This window comes from Nylanderia fulva, unplaced genomic scaffold, assembly GCF_048542155.1.
Source record: "Nylanderia fulva isolate GAGA-0341 unplaced genomic scaffold, ASM4854215v1 Scaffold467, whole genome shotgun sequence".
Classification (NCBI taxonomy): Eukaryota; Metazoa; Arthropoda; class Insecta; order Hymenoptera; family Formicidae; genus Nylanderia; species Nylanderia fulva.
The window spans coordinates 65,441-82,464 of NW_028190551.1; the positions used below are offsets into that span (position 1 = coordinate 65,441).

Genomic DNA, 17,024 nt, shown 5'->3' on the forward strand with positions numbered 1-17,024 from the left:
CAAGAGAATTAAGGTCCGGGGATCTTGCGGGCCAACGTATCGGGCCATACCGACCCATCCAACGTCCAGGAAACTGCTTGTGCGCGACGGAAAGATGGATAGGACGTGGTCGGAAGCGAGACCGAGAAATAGACACAACACTCGACACACGCGTAACGTTCACAAAAAAAATATATTTATATAAACTATTAACAAAAATTACAATTAATATACCGCACCGAATTTACCGAGAGAATTAGCCGAGTCTTAAATTACTAAGTGTCCGCAAGCAACGGTAATGAATTAGACAAAGACAAGCAATCTTTATCGTATGAACACACTTTATTCGCGATGAGCAATCGGTAAAAGCGCCGCGGTCGCGAGAGAGGAGGCTTATATACGCCTTGTAATTCTAGAATATTCGAGTACATTTGCTGTCGTTCTATTGTGATATTAAGGGCGAAGGAACGTTTACTGTAATTATTTACTTGTTTTTCTCTCCTCTCGCGCGACAGCGGTGTTTACAATTTAGACTGTTTTAAGCGCTTATTTTCGAAGGCGCGGAGTATCCGTATACTCTCGCGGCCGAGCGCTAATTTAAATATAATTTAAAATACGCATGTTAGACCACGATATTAATTAATAAATTATATGCATGCTGCATGAGGCATGATCGAGATGCATGAATATTTTAACGCTTTTTTGTCCGCGGGTTATTACCGTTCGAATCTCGAACATTTCGCCCGCCTTGCAGTAATATACCTGCAATCGTGTTCTCAGCGCGAGAGTGGGGCACGTGCCTATTCACGCGCTCGTGCGTGACGGACACGTGGAGCGCACGTGCTCCGATTGATTTAGAGAACGGAATGCTGAATCGATCAGCTGTTTATACTGGGAGTCAGTATAGACGCGTATAGGTTAAGCGTCGCGTAGACCGTATGCTGGCGATGTGCAAGTGACTGTGAGTGTGAAGTACAATTGTGAGGAGAATAATGAAAATTTAGTGAAAAAAAATAAATGAATGTGAATATGGAATAGAGAAAAGTGTAAATTTTTTAAACGCGGACGACGCGTGATTGCGATTCGAGTGAGTCTTCGGAGCCGTCGGTCAGAAAGACTAACTTGTTCACGGGACGCGTCAAATTTGTGGTCGAGGTGCGGACGTCGACTACGCGAACGTTACCGTCGGAACCTGGATGCAGTCGTGTAATGCGCGCAAGCGGCCACCGTGTTGGTGGTGTTATTTCGTTTCGCACGAGGCAGATTCGACCGACGCGAGCCTCCTGATTAATTCGGGACCATTTCGGCCGATGGGCCAGCGTGTGTAAGTATTCGCTGACCCACCGAGACCAGAAATGGTCCTTCATGTTTTGCAGGAGCTGCCACCGTGAGAGACGTGCCGACGGCTCTCGTTCGAGCGACGGTTCGGGGATCGCCGAGAGAGCGGAGCCGACCAGGAAGTGACCAGGTGTGAGTGCGGCTACATCCTCCGGATCGTCAGACAACGGCTGCAGCGGTCTGGAATTGAGGCAGGCCTCAATTTGGGCTAGGAGAGTAGTCATCTCCTCGTAGGTGAGGGTGGCGTCACCGATGACTCGCCGAAGGTGGTGCTTCATCGCTTTCACGGCAGCTTCCCATAAACCGCCGAAGTTAGGTGCAGCTGGCGGGTTGAACCGCCACCGGATTCTTTCCTGGGCGGCGAAGGTTGCGATGCGATGTCCGTCGGCACTGGCGGCGGAAATAGTTGCCTAAGCTGCTTATCGGCACCCACGAAGTTGGTGCCGCAGTCGCTATATAGCGAGTGGCAGACTCCTCGCCTGGCGACGAACCGACGCAAGGCGGCAAGGAAGGCGTCAGCGGTGTAGTCCGAGGCCGCGTCGAGGTGGACTGCTCGGTAAGCTAAACAAATAAAGACAACAATAAAACCTTTTGTCGCCTTGAGTCCGCGGCTTCCTGCTGTTCGCATCCAAATCGGTCCGGCGTAGTCTACGCCGGTATGCAGAAACGGCCGGCCTGGAGTAACTCGTGGTGTCGGGAGGTCCCCCATCAGTGGCTGAGGGATGGCAGCCCGCCATCTGGTGCACCTTAGACACCGGCTGATGCGGCTCTTCACTAGAGCGCGACCTCGAGGGACCCAATACTCCTGGCGAAGAGAGCACAAGGTCAACTGGGTGCCGCCGTGCAGCGTCCGCTTGTGGTAGTCGTCGATGATGAGGCAAGTAAAATTAGATCTGCTTGGTAGTATGGTTGGATGCGTGGCATCATACTGCAGTGCAGCGTGTTTAAGGCGCCCGCCGACGCGTAGGAGTCCCTCACTGTCCAGAAAAGGACTTAGCTTCAGTAGGGAGCTTCGAGTCGGCAGAGGCTTTCCATTCTTCAGGTGTCTCAGTTCTTCTTTGTATGTTTCAGCCTGGATGATTTTTAACCAGGAGATCCGGGAGTCCTCGATCTCGTCGGCGCTGTTCAAGCCGGGCTGGCCATGCGCGAGGTGGTCCTGACGATGGATCCGCAGCCAGCGACGGCACCACGCAGTGATCCGGAGCAGGCGTTGTAGCGACGAGTATCGAAGAAGCATCTCCGGCTCAGTCCTTTGTTCGGCGATGGCGGCGACGTGGGCGCGGACGCGCCTCTCTGGGAGGTCATCCTCTGGTGGCTCCTCGCAGTTGATCGTCCACGGTTGGCTCTCGGAGGACAGCCACGACGGACCTTGCCACCATAGTGAATGGTCCACAAGCTCGCTGGGGTAGAGTCCTCGTGACGCGCAGTCCGCGGGATTCTCTCGGCCGGGGACGTGGTGCCAGTGGGCGTCCGGAGTCAGCGTCTGGATCTCACTCACCCGATTAGCGACGTAAGTGACCCAGGACGAAGGGTGGCCCCGGATCCAGCCGAGAGTCACGGTGGAATCCGACCACAGATGGAGAGGCGCCTTTTCTGCGCCAATAAGAGGCACGACGTGGGCGACCAATCGAGCTTGGTCTTCGCAGCTAATAAAGTCACTCTCCTAACTCCGTTTGTGTTTGTTCGCAGGTAGATGACTGCGGCGTAGGCACGTTCGGAGGCATCGGCAAATCCGTGAACCTCTTGATGGGAGTCAGCTAGGGCTCCTAACCAACAAGGCACGACTAGTTTCTCCAATGCCGCTAGCTCCTCCTGGAATCGCAGCCATTTTCTGGCTTCCTCGCTTGGCAGAGACGCGTCCCAGTCGAGACCTAGTAGCCAGGTAGCCTGGATGTTGATTTTGGCCAGCACAGTCGTTGGAGACAGCCAGCCGAGTGGATCGAATAATTTGGCCGTCAAAGAAAGGACCGACCTTTTGGTGACCGCTGAGAGAGTGATCCGGTGGGTGGCGAAGGCGAAGCGGTCGTCGCACGGTTGCCATCGAAGGCCGAGAGTGGAATGACTCTCGCCGGGCAGCCACCATCTGGCCTCTTGTTGCAGGCGCGCGTCCGGTTCCACGAGGCTCAGCAGGTAGGAGGCGTTTGTAGACCACTTTTTTAGTGTGAACCCGCCCGCCGTGCATATATTTGTCAGCTGCCTCACCATAGATTCTGCTTCCTCTTGATTCTCGGCACCGGACAGGATGTCATCCATGTAGACATCGCTCCGCAGGATGTCGGCGCCTTTCGGAAAGCGATGCTCTTCGTCCTCGGCGAGTTGGCGTAAGGTACGGATGGCCAGATACGGGGCGCATGAGAGCCCGTAAGTGACCGTGCATAGCCAGAACTCCTGGACGTCGTTCTTAGAGTCGTCTCTCCACAGGATTCGCTGCAGGCTTCGATCGTCCGGATGCACTAGGATCTGCCGATACATCTTTTCGATATCGGCAGCGAAGACGTATCTGTGGCGTCGCCAACGCAGCAGGATGTCAGCCAGCGCAGGAAGCAGATTCGGTCCAGTCAGAAGAAATTGGTTGAGAGAGTCCCCGTTCGGCAAGGAGCTCGAGCCGTTGAACACGACCCTCAGCTTAGTGGAAGTGCTGTCCGGACGCAGGACCCCGTGATGCGGCAGGTAACAGGTACCTCGTTGTGGCTCAGCTGGCGCTGGTGCAAGCATCATATGTCGCAGTTCCTTGTACTTTTGCATGAACTCTACGTACATGTCCTTAAAGTCGGCATCTTTCTCTAACCTTTTCTCCGTCTGTTGCAGAGCACGACTGGCGGCGCGACGAGTCCCAGACAGATCCGGGAGAGGCTCGATCGTTGGCAGCCGCACTATGTACCTGCCGTCAGGAGAGCGCGAGTGATGACGGCGGTAGTGCTCCTCGCACTCTAGTTCCGCCTTGGTGAGGGTCGGAGATGGCCGGTGGACTTCCTCCTGCTCCCAGAACCGCCGCACCAAGCAGGTGATGTCCTCCTCGATTTGGCAGTGATGAGCGGAGATGTGTTGGCTGGGCGCCGTCGAGCTAACTGTACCTGAGAGAATCCAGCCCAACGAGGTTTGTTGAGCTACTGGATCCTTAGAACCTCCTTTTCGTAGACCCTGACGGATGATGGTCCCATATACGTCGGCTCCCAGTAGGATGTCGACGGGGTCCGAGGAGCAGAATTCCGGATCGGCGAGCTCCAGGTCCTCCAGATGGGTCCAGGTTCGTCTACTGCTGCGGCATCCTCCGGAAAACAGCGTCAACTTCGGCAGCACTAAAGCGTTGACGAAGGTGGGCGATTCCCCTCTGCGCGACTGCAGGGTGAGTCTCACTTTTCCCCTTTGTCACTCCGGTCCTTTTCTCTCCGACTCCATAGACACTAACGGCGGCTGCTCTTCTAGGGAGTCGTAAGCGCTGCGCTAATCGCTCCGAAATGATGGAGGATTCGGAGCCCTGGTCGATCAGAGCGCGAGCGGACTGCCAGCTTCCGTGGCAGTCGAGGACGCGGACCCTAGCCGTAGCGAGCAGCACCGTTGCGGAGGAAGAGTCTGCGCCTTGAGCCACGTGAAACGTCGTGGCGGCCTCGGCTTCCCGGAATGCATCGTGAAGCGAGGAGTGATGTCGACTGCCACACGCTGTACACGTCTTCTTCGAAGAGCACTCGGAAGATTGATGCCGGCCAAGGCAGTTTGAGCAGAGCTTATGCTCACGGACGAGCTGCTTACGCGCCATCGCCGTCTTATCCTTATAGTCGCCGCAGAACATAACAAAGTGGTCCCCCTGGCAGATGGAGCACCGGCTTCTGGACTTCTCTTTTGGATCTTGGCCTTTGACGTGGTGGCTCCTCGTTGATTTTGTAGTGCTGGAGCTGCTGCTGTCGTTCCTGGCCGGAAACAGCGCCTCCAACGTATGGAGCCGACGTTCTATGAAGGCCTCAAGCTAGGCGTAGCTTGGCGGACTCGTGGTGTGACTTATATCACTCTCCCATTCTCGCCTAGAGCGGCTGTCGAGGAGCTCTACGACGAGGTGGACGAAGAGATCCTCCGTGCGGTCTATCGGTCGGTCTATGCTCTTCAGGGAGCTGACAGTTGTTTTTACTCCATGGAAAAGCCTCCTCAATTCAGCGGCGGATTCGCTTTTCATCTTGGTCAACGCTAAGAAATTATTCAGATAATTACGAGTCAGCAATCTTTTGTTCTCGTAATAATCGCTTAGAGTTTTCCAGGCGATTTCATAGTTGTCTTCTGTGGTGCTGAGGTTACGAATCAGCAGATCGGCGTCACCCTTCACACAAAGTTTTAAGTAGTGTAACTTCTCCACAGGTTTTGCTGCCTGATTCCGGCCGATGAGGGATTGGAACAGATCCCGGAATGAAGGCCAATCCTCGTATTTCCCGGCGAAGGTAGGCGGTTGGATTTTTGGCAGCGCTGTCAGAGGAGCGGGACTAGTTGTCGCGGCCGCGGTAGAGCTGGCTGCCTGTAGCTGCAGCTGGAGAGCGCTCTTCAGATCGAGCATGAGGTCCTTGTTCAGCAGGTAAGCTTCCTCGCCTAAGGACGGGATGTCCTGTTTAGCGTAGACCTCATGCTTTATTTCGTCAACCCGATCGGCTAACGTATCATTAAGAGCGTCGAATTTATCCCATAGCTTCTCGAGATTTTGAAGCCGGGCCTCCACCGCGCCGAGGGTCATATTGGCCTCGCCGAGCTTCCGCAGGTTCTCGAACGCGCGCGAGATCTTGCCGTACAGCACCGTGGCGGTGGCAATGATCGCCTTCGTGTCTGTCATTTCTAACAATGTTTCTCTGTTCCAGAAGCACTGGTCACCGACACTCAATCACAATCACTTCCGTGGCACCGGATTCACAGGAGGTTCCGGAGGAATCCGGCTCGAAGGACCAAAAAATGTGCGCGACGGAAAGATGGATAGGACGTGGTCGGAAGCGAGACCGAGAAATAGACACAACACTCGACACACGCGTAACGTTCACAAAAAAAATATATTTATATAAACTATTAACAAAAATTACAATTAATATACCGCACCGAATTTACCGAGAGAATTAGCCGAGTTGTAAATTACTAAGTGTCCGCAAGCAACGGTAATGAATTAGACAAAGACAAGCAATCTTTATCGTATGAACACACTTTATTCGCGATGAGCAATCGGAAAAAGCGCCGCGGTCGCGAGAGAGGAGGCTTATATACGCCTTGTAATTCTAGAATATTCGAGTACATTTGCTGTCGTTCTATTGTGATATTAAGGGTGAAGGAACGTTTACTGTAATTATTTACTTGTTTTTCTCTCCTCTCGCGCGACAGCGGTGTTTACAATTTAGACTGTTTTAAGCGCTTATTTTCGAAGGCGCGGAGTATCCGTATACTCTCGCGGCCGAGCGCTAATTTAAATATAATTTAAAATACGCATGTTAGACCACGATATTAATTAATAAATTATATGCATGCTGCATGAGGCATGATCGAGATGCATGAATATTTTAACGCTTTCTTGTCCGCGGGTTATTACCGTTCGAATCTCGAACACTGCTCGTTCAAGTAGTTTGTTACAATCCTGGCGTTGTGTGGTCAAGCACCGTCTTGTTGAAAGAACATTTTATTTCTTTCAAATAGTGGCACTTCTTCTAAAAAATCGGGCAGATTTTCTTTCAAAAGTTCCGCGATACCATAGGGTACGCCTATTTAGCAGGCTAGAGTCTCGTTCGTTATCGGAATTAACCAGACAAATCGCTCCACCAACTAAGAACGGCCATGCACCACCACCCACCGAATCAAGAAAGAGCTATCAATCTGTCAATCCTTCCGGTGTCTGGGCCTGGTGAGGTTTCCCGTGTTGAGTCAAATTAAGCCGCAGGCTCCACTCCTGGTGGTGCCCTTCCGTCAATTCCTTTAAGTTTCAGCTTTGCAACCATATTTCCCCCGGAACCCAAAAGCTTTGGTTTCCCGGAAGCTGCCCGCCGAGTCATCGGAGGAACTTCGGCGGATCGCTAGCTGGCATCGTTTATGGTTAGAACTAGGGCGGTATCTGATCGCCTTCGAACCTCTAACTTTCGTTCTTGATTAATGAAAACATTTTTGGCAAATGCTTTCGCTTCTGTCCGTCTTGCGACGATCCAAGAATTTCACCTCTAACGTCGCAATACGAATGCCCCCATCTGTCCCTATTAATCATTACCTCGGGGTTCCGAAAACCAACAAAATAGAACCGAGGTCCTATTCCATTATTCCATGCACGCAGTATTCAGGCGAAGGTAGCCTGCTTTAAGCACTCTAATTTGTTCAAAGTAAACGTACCGGCCCGACTCGACACTCAGTAAAGAGCACCGCGACGGGATATTAGTTGGGCCGCCCCTCGCGAGGCTAAGCCCACCGGTAGGACGTCCCACATCACGCCAGTTAAACACCGCGAGCGGTGAACCGACGGTGTGCGACACAGATTCAACTACGAGCTTTTTAACCGCAACAACTTTAATATACGCTATTGGAGCTGGAATTACCGCGGCTGCTGGCACCAGACTTGCCCTCCAATGGATCCTCGTTAAAGGATTTAAAGTGTACTCATTCCGATTACGGGGCCTCGGATGAGTCCCGTATCGTTATTTTTCGTCACTACCTCCCCGTGCCGGGAGTGGGTAATTTGCGCGCCTGCTGCCTTCCTTGGATGTGGTAGCCGTTTCTCAGGCTCCCTCTCCGGAATCGAACCCTGATTCCCCGTTACCCGTTACAACCATGGTAGGCGCAGAACCTACCATCGACAGTTGATAAGGCAGACATTTGAAAGATGCGTCGCCGGTGCTAGGACCGTGCGATAAGCACAAAGTTATTCAGAGTCACCAAAATAAACGGTAGACGAACGGCGAGCCGCCCGCCACCGATTGGCTTTGATATAATAAAAGCGTCCCTTCTATCACTGGTCGGGACTCTGTTTTGCATGTATTAGCTCTAGAATTACCACAGTTATCCAAGTAAATGTGAGTACAATCTAATGAACCATAACTGATTTAATGAGCCATTCGCGGTTTCACCTTAATTCGGCATGCACTGAGACATGCATGGCTTAATCTTTGAGACAAGCATATGACTACTGGCAGGATCAACCAGGGAGCTTCGTGTTCCGTTACTCGCAAGGGAGTAACTCGCGAGCGAGCCCGAAGACTCGTCGCTAGCTCTTTTTCGCGCGCGCGCGCGTTCGATGCCGGAACACCGACGCGCGCGCGACATGCTCGTATGTGCCATTTTATTTGCCGCCGGTCTTGCTCAACCGGTCGGCGACACTCTGCTGTGTTTAACGCTATTATGTAAAGCGTACGAGAGAACGACGGAGGCGAGAGTAAACCCCCGACGCCGCCGCCTCTCTTCTTCCTCCTCCTCTCCGTTCAAAAATCCACAAGATCAAAATACTCGTGTTCTTATTCTCCCAAATGTTATGATGCGCGGTCTCGAGAGACCGCGCGATTCACCCTGACGCTAGATCGACGATGGCGATGCTTAGACGTCGAGGACTGTTCTGTCTGGTTCGTACGCGTTTAACCGCACACGACCAGCAATAAGATTTTGCTACGGCGTACAAAGCGAGCGGGAAGAAGCAACTCTTCCCGCAAACTCGTATCCGTGGAGTAGATGCTCGGTAAGCGCGACGATTCCGCTGCTGCGTACGAAACGAGAGGGAACCGCGCGGCCAACACACTAGAGGCGTGCGCGCCACATAAGAGCCATTCGGTCTTGCGACACCGACTCGTGGCAATGCTGTGCTCGTAATAAATAAGTGTGCGTTAATTTTGCGCGCGTTCGGCGACGAACGAGAAGAGCCGCACCGTAATCCCCGGCGAAGAGGAATACGAGACGACGCGAGAGTCGAACGTACGTTCTCGCGAGACACGCAACCTCCAAGCATGAGAAGACTTGGCGGCGGCGCGTTCTGCGACGATCGTATATTATTTTATATATTCGTGGTTTCCAAATCAAACATTTTATATAAATGTTCTCTCCGTGTCAGAGTCGCGACTCGACAAAATCCGTTCTCGATCCGTTTGGGCGATTCTTCGTTTGTCAACGTCGAGAGCGCGACACAATACAATATTAATCTCTCCTACCTCTTATAGTACCCAACCGACCGGCCAAGCGGTCGGCGACGGTACGGAGAGCGGTCGAAACACGCCGGAGTGGCGAGAGACTCGAGAAAGTACGTTTACGACTCGTCCGGACTCGCTCGACTCGTTCGACGCGCCGAGCGCGACGTATCTCTTATAGTACCCAACCGGCTGGCCAGGCGGTCGGCGACGCACGGTCCTACGCACGGCCGTATGCGAGCGCGAGCGTCGAAAGGCGCGTTCAATCGAGACATTGTCGCGGAGAGCGAACAATCGAAAAGTCCTATTGTACGATAAAATATTATCACGATAGCCGTATGGCGAATGTCAAACAACGATAATTAGCATTAATTAAGAAGGAAACAAACGAAATGCCGGGACAATAAGGTATAAGCACCGACGGTACCTCCGGGCCGGGCGGCACCTCCGGGTCGGGCGGCACCTCCGGGCCGGGCGACACCTCCGGGAACTACGGCCGACCGGCGACACCTCCGGGACGGGCGGCACCTCCGGAAGACCGAATGATCTCTCGAAGTCAGACGACCGCCGGCGGTACCTCCGGAACACTTAACGACGATTTACGGCGCCGCAACGAGGAGAGCTACGTAAAAACGTTTCGGACGAAAGTTACTTACTATTCGGCGCTCGCTCGACATGAGGGCGCTGTCCGATTACTAACTCGAAACGTGTCTCAAACCCACGTGTCGGAGACATATATTTCGAATTATTACGGATGATACGCAACACGCAAGCTGCGGTGACCGCGATTACGGTACGGAACACTCGCCCGATGCGAAATCACGCGCGCGGCAACCGAGACGGCACGTTACGGGCGTGATTATACGTGCGGCACCACATAACGGCCGGCGTCAACTTGGGGACGGACGGCACCTCCGGGACGGGCGACACCTCCGGACGACCGAATGATTTTACCAAGTCCGTCGCCCGCCGGCGGTACCTCCGGGGCACTTGACGGCGAGTAGCGCCGCTACGAGGAGATAATACTACGATACGGAAATACGTTTCGGACAAAGGTTTCGTACTTTTCAACGCTCCGCACGGCCGCGCAACACGATTATTACGATATCTGCTAATTTCCGGCTACCACTCGTCGGATGCACAATCTTCGAGATTCTACGACCGATACGTGGACGAATGCAGGCAGGATGCCGATAAGCGAAGCCGGAGTGTTTGCACGAATAAACTTTCCGATGCGTCCTCATTTAATTAATCTCATTTAGCTCGCTCGTTAGCGGTACAAGCGAGAACTCGGGAACAGGCGCAAGTTCGCTCGCGGCGCGTTCCCCTCGCCGGCAAGCGAGAAATTTTTCCAGGCCCGATAGCGGCGTGTTGCCTTGGTTAGCGGGCGACACCTCCGGCCGCAACCGTTGCCCGTACCAAAGTCCGATCGCGGCGTGTTGCTTTTGTAAGCGGGCGACACCTCCGGCGGCACGCGCCGCCCGTGCCCCAACTCCGATCGCGGCGTGTTGCATTTCGTTGGCGGGCGACACCTCCGGCGGCACGCGCCGCCTGTACCCCAAGTCCGATCGCGGCGTGTTGCATTTCGTTGGCAGGCGACACCTCCGGCGGCACGCGCCGCCCGTACCCCAAGTCCGATCGCGGCGTGTTGCTTTTGTTGGCGGGCGACACCTCCGGCCGCACAAGCCGCTTTTTTCAAGTTTGCTCGCGGCGTGTTGCTTTCGCCGGACGAGCGACAAATTCTTCCAAGTTTGCTCGCGGCGTGTTGCTTTCGCCGGGCGAGCGAGAAATTCTTCCAAGTCCGTTCGCGGCGTGTTGCTTTGGCCGGCGAGCGAGAAATTCTTCCAAGTCCGTTTGCGGCGTGTTGCTTTCGCCGGCGAGCGAGAAATTTTTCCAAGTCCGTTCGCGGCGTGTTGCTTTCGCCGGCGAGCAAGAAATTTTTCCAAGTCCGTTCGCGGCGTGTTGCTTTCGCCGGCGAGCGAGAAATTTTTCCAAGTCCGTTCGCGGCGTGTTGCTTTCGCCGTCGAACGTGTGGAGTTTCGTCTAACCGACAAGACGAATCCCCAAGCCGAGGGCTGAGTCTCAACAGATCGCAGCTTGGTAACTGCTCTACCGAGTACAACATCCCGCCAGGTACCTAAGTCGTCTACAGACGATTCCGAGTCTCGACATCGAACTTGCGAAACCCATGATCGACCGTTAGACGCCGTGCCGTCGTAGCGGTGAGATCCCGGCGACGGGCGATGGCGCCGTACGGCAAACCGGGCTCGTGCGACGACCGGCCCGAGTACCGGCCGCCTAGTAGTGTCACATTGTTTTGACACATTGCGCCTTTTGACTCACGAGACTCCTAGAGATATCATTGCCACCTTCGACTGGAGAGGATACGGCTTTAGAGGCGTTCAGGCATAATCCCACGGATGGTAGCTTCGCACCACCGGCCGCTCGACCGAGTGCGTGAACCAAATGTCCGAACCTGCGGTTCCTCTCGTACTGAGCAGGATTACTATCGCAATGACTAGTCATCAGTAGGGTAAAACTAACCTGTCTCACGATGGTCTAAACCCCTCACGTTCCCTGTTGGCGGGTGAACAATCCGACGCTTGGCGAATTCTGCTTCGCAATGATAGGAAGAGCCAACATCGAAGGATCAAAAAAGCGACGTCGCTATGAACGCTTGGCGGCCACAAGCCAGTTATCCCTGTGGTAACTTTTCTGACACCTCTTGCTGAAAACTCTTCAAGCCAAAAGGATCGATAGGCCGTGCTTTCGCAGTCTCTATGCGTACTGAACATCGAGATCAAGCCAGCTTTTGCCCTTTTGCTCTACGCGAGATTTCTGTCCTCGCTGAGCTGGCCTTAGGACACCTGCGTTATTCTTTGACAGATGTACCGCCCCAGTCAAACTCCCCGCCTGGCAGTGTCCTCGAATCGGATCACGCGGGAGTATTAAAGGCGATCGGCCGAGGCCTCACGCCACTCTGACACGCTTGGCTCTAGAACACAGTGACCGCCGGGGCGCGAAGCCCTCGGGGCACGCGCTCCGCCTAACCGAGTAAGTAAGGAAACGATGAAAGTAGTGGTATTTCACCGGCGATGTTGCCATCTCCCACTTATGCTACACCTCTCATGTCTCCTTACAGTGCCAGACTAGAGTCAAGCTCAGCAGGGTCTTCTTTCCCCGCTAATTTTTCCAAGCCCGTTCCCTTGGCAGTGGTTTCGCTAGACAGTAGATAGGGACATTTATTATTTATTATTTGTTGCACCCTTCATTTCGCGGCTCCCAATGTTATATCATATCCGCTTGTTTTATCTAATGCTTAATTGTATTCATCTAACTCGTTCACATAATGTGATCGTATAGGTTCAAGTGGTTATGTATAAGTTTATTTCTTTATAGAAATTTATTAAGTTCATTATTGGCTTCTTAGCCGTCAGTAATTCGTACTAACGTTTCCATCCCCGCCACGTGGAGGCGAGCCATTCTACTCAGCGAAACCATTTCCATATTTCATATGTTTTTTCAATAAAAACAACAAATTCTTTGTAACTTTCTTTCGTTTTAATAAGTCTTTCCATATCAGAAAGACATTCATTTCTCAATTCCCTAATTCGTTCGTTTCTTAAATGTTCATATTTTATACAAGAGAAGATAATATGATATACTGTCTCCTCATCATCGCAATAGGGACAGGATGGTGTTGAACTTCACCCCAATCTGAATAGTCTATCGTTTGTAGAACCGTGACTAGATAGTATGGAGAACATCTTCTGATTTGGAACGAACCAGGGATTTTTTCCCACGAATGTCACATTGGGAATATAGGTATATGTAATACGGCCCTTGAGCGAATTTTTCCATCTGTGTTGTTACGTTTCTTCTAACTTTTTAACAACTTGGGACTTTAATGTTTTTATGTACTCCTTTGTTCTTTCTTCAAAAGTCGTTTTTATTTCCATGTTATCATAAATAAAATTTTTATTTTTCTTAATATTATAAAATGCAGCGTCTTTAACAGCTTGCAAGTCAATAGATAAAGTACCAGTCAGAGTTTGTAGTGCTTCAGTTGATGTTGTTCTGCAGATATTATTAGTTGCTAATATAACAAAGCGCTGGGCAGCGTCCAATTGCCTTCTAGCGTGAAAGTGAGTGGCTCTTAGATACCACGCCCCCACAGCATATAGCATAATTGGCAGTAGAAGAGATTTATATAACAGTTTTAAACATCCTCTTCCTATTCTCCATCTACTTCTATTGACTCTTTTAATTTTAGCGAATATTTTCCTGACTTTCTCCTTAGTATATCTTATATGCGGCAAAAACGATAGCTTTTCATCCATGTATACTCCGAGATACTTTATTTCTGTACAAAATTTTATCTTTTTTTGCCCTAAGAAGACTCTGGGCTTCCTTTCAGCATCCAAATTCCCTTTTAATAACACAGCCCTTGTTTTATTTTCCAATATTTGTAACCCGCTATCCGTACTCCATTTCATTATCCTGTTTATTTCCTTCTGCGCCTCTTCCTCTAATTGTTTCCTGAATTTTCCTGGCACTAGGATTAGAATATCATCCGCATATGCTATGTATTCAGATCTCGTTTCAGCTTCAGTTTTTTGTTCCACTAATAATTGGTCCATAACTATGTTCCATGCTGTGGGCCCAAAAATGGAACCCTGAGGACACCCCTTACTCAGGAGCTTGGATACCCCCAATTCACTCTCCCGGCTTGCCAATTGTACCTCTCGATTCGAGAAGTAATCCATGAACACCTCAAACAACTTCCTTGTGCAGTGCACACTCCTAATCCTGTCCAAAATCCCAATCCAAGAAAGATTGTCGAATGCTCTACTTATATCGACAAATATGCCCATTACGTACTTTGATTCGGCCGATTTCACGCTGCTGACCGCTCTGCATATTGCGTCCTCCGTTGATCGTCCCTTTATGAAGCCATATTGATTGTCGGAGCACATTTCTAGACTTTCGTAAATTACTTTGAAACGTTGTACCATGATTCTTTCGTACATTTTCCCAACAAATGACAACAGTGAGATTGGCCTGTACGATTTAGGATCGCTCGGATCCTTTTCAGGGCTTTTGAGCAGCAGTTTTAAATCCGCCTGTTTCCATTGCTTTGGAAAGCTGTTTTTATCAAAGCATGTGTTGAAGAGTGAGTAAAGTGCGTTTGGTGCTGCCTTCCAAACTATTTTTAATATTTCCGCTGTTATTTTATCCGGACCAGGAACTTTTTTCTTCTTTGTTCTTTTAATTGCTTCATCTATTTCGTCCATTCTTATTTCCTGTTCCATATTGTAGTTTAAGTATTCGCTATATCTGTTCTTTATGTTTTGTGAATCCTCTGCTTCTGTACTTTCCTTTCCATCCGGCAATAATGTTTCCAAAAGTCACTTCGCCGATAAAGTCCAATCAGTTGTAAAATCGCTACCTAATTTAATCGTACTTAGGATATTACTATTTTTAATCTTTCCCATCATTAGCTTGTATGCCAGTCCCCAAGGGTTTTTCGTAGTGTTCCGGTTCACGAAATCATTCCACGAGTCCTTTTTTGCCTTTCCAATCTCTCTCTTGTAGTCCCTTCTTAGTCTGCAGTATATATCAAAACTGTATTCATACGCCTTTTCATATTTAAGTTTCCTGTACCGTTTACAGCTTCTACGAAATGCCGCCAATCTTTTCTTTATGTTGGTCAGTTGTTCGCTCTACCACGGTACTGTTTTCCTAGACAGAGGTCTTCTCCTACTTAGATTGCTACTGCATATAAGATCAATCTTTCTATTAAATAGATTAACGGCGTTCTCCGGACTTGTATTTGTGATTTCTTTACAAAAGGTCCCATTGAGTTCTGATTTAATAACATCGCCAAACTGATCCCAATTGACCTTCTTTAAGTTATAGAGTTGTCCTGTGATTACCTGATTTGTTTCTGAATTTTTATTGTTGTTATGTTCAAAGTATATACAATTATGGTCTGAGGAAGTCATTTTCGGGAAGACCTTCCAATCATTAATATCCTTCAGGACTCCACTATTCACCACAGTCAAGTCTATATTGGCCTCTCCTATTATAGTAGAGAACGTTGGTTCGTTTCCAGGCTGATTCAAAATGTATACATTTTTATTTATTAGGAAATCCTCGAGTAATTCGCCTTTCGCGTCGTTCTCTTTGCAGTACCAAGTTTTGGAGTGAGCATTGGAGTCCATTGATATGATCATGTCGTGGCTTTTGAACGTTTCTATTATAGTCTCCAACTTATTAATAAAATAGTTTAGCTCCATGGAAAATTGACAATAAACTGATACCAAATATAAGTTTACTTCATTATGTATTATATGTGCGCAAGCTATATGTTCGTCCGTAAACTGTTCGATTTTTGTGACAGTTATTTCCTGATTATATACAACTATAGCAGCTTTTGTATCTGTCACCTTATTACTTTGAACAACTCTTGCACCAAGTGAAGCGCAGCCTTTGACTTGTCCTTGGAATACGTATGGTTCTTGTATCAGACACACATCAATGCCTTGTTCCTCTACTTTTAATCTTAATTCGTATGATGCCGTCTGCGAACGGCCAACATTTATTTGAAAGAATTTTATCATTATGTATAATCTATTTTATTCTTTACGATTTCAGTTACTCTTAGATACTCCGGGCATCTCTTGTCACTTACAGTATGATGTGTGTCTTTCCTTTTAGCTCTTGTACAATTAGCGCAGACTGCAGATTTCTCTCTCTCTCTGAGCAATTGGTGCTTATATGGCCCGCCCCCCCCCCACAGTGTCCACAAGTGGGGGTCTTTTCCTTGCAGTGTTTAACACTGTGGCCTAAGCCTAGACAACGGAAGCACCTAGTCAAGGCTAAGTAATCATTAACCTTGTATGATCTCCAGTCAATATATAGTCGTTCTTGCTCCAAGAGTTTTCTTCTTATCTCTCCTGTCACCTCTATTACCCAGTTATTAGTATTTCTGGTTTTAACAAATGTGTTGTATCTGTATTTAACCCTGCTTTCATTTTCCTGCTTGGCGATTCCAAGTTTTCCAACATTCTTAGACCAAAATTGTTCCATAAACTGCTCCTTTGTGACCGACTTTTCTACGTCATATACTATCATACTGGGTCCAGTTTTCTTAGGCAGCTCTGTTTTCAGCCCGCATTCATTGTCTTCTATTATCTGCTGGATCTTTTTTAATTCGTTTCCACCTTCCGTTTCCACTAGAATGCCTCTGTCTCCCACCTTTCTCATTCTTTTAATCCTTATTTCTTTAATTAACGGATTCATTTTCTTTGTAAGTTTTTCTTTGACATCCTCACACGTTAAATTGTCCTTTTCATTTAAAGGCTTAACAATCATTACCGAAGAATTAGTCTTGAATCCGCTTTTTAGTGTAGTACGTTGGATAATTTCTTTTTTTTCTGTTTCAGATGCTGCTGTTCCGGACCATGGAGTGAACGCCACTTGAACATAGGACATCGAACTGATAGAATTTTTCGATGCCAGGTAAGTACACTTTAATTTTTCTCTCTCAACGATACTCTCTTGTAATTTCCCTTCTAGTAGCACCCACTTAGACAA

At 49.5% G+C, this 17,024-nt stretch overlaps 2 protein-coding genes and 2 pseudogenes across 2 annotated transcripts; all 4 read right to left on the reverse strand.

The window, feature by feature from the left end:
* Positions 1-1,034: 1,034 nt before the first annotated feature.
* Positions 1,035-1,595, reverse strand: LOC146721489 (uncharacterized). The gene has a single exon (XM_085486668.1). It carries the CDS (start codon positions 1,593-1,595, stop codon positions 1,035-1,037), a length of 561 nt encoding a protein of 186 aa, XP_085342794.1.
* Positions 1,596-3,718: 2,123 nt separating this feature from the next.
* Positions 3,719-5,074, reverse strand: LOC146721490 (uncharacterized). Its single transcript, XM_085486670.1, has 3 exons — positions 4,675-5,074; positions 3,834-4,586; positions 3,719-3,777 (listed from the first exon to the last, which is right to left on the reverse strand). The coding sequence occupies exons 1-3, from the start codon at positions 5,072-5,074 to the stop codon at positions 3,719-3,721; spliced, it is 1,212 nt and encodes a 403-aa protein (XP_085342796.1).
* A 2,202-nt stretch (positions 5,075-7,276) lies between these two features.
* On the reverse strand, positions 7,277-8,457 carry LOC146721491 (small subunit ribosomal RNA; annotated as a pseudogene).
* A 3,023-nt stretch (positions 8,458-11,480) lies between these two features.
* LOC146721492 (large subunit ribosomal RNA) lies at positions 11,481-13,408 on the reverse strand (annotated as a pseudogene).
* Positions 13,409-17,024: the final 3,616 nt, after the last annotated feature.

Coding starts and splice junctions, on each gene's coding strand:
- LOC146721489 (XM_085486668.1), bottom strand. CDS start 1,595: ATGAAGCACCACCTTCGGCGAGTCATCGGTGACGCCACCCTCACCTAC.
- LOC146721490 (XM_085486670.1), bottom strand. CDS start 5,074: ATGGCGCGTAAGCAGCTCGTCCGTGAGCATAAGCTCTGCTCAAACTGC. Junction 4,587..4,674: donor CGGAGTGACAAAGGGGAAAA/GTGAGACTCACC, acceptor TGTTTTCCGGAG/GATGCCGCAGCAGTAGACGA. Junction 3,778..3,833: donor GCTGGCTGACATCCTGCTGC/GTTGGCGACGCC, acceptor ATGTATCGGCAG/ATCCTAGTGCATCCGGACGA.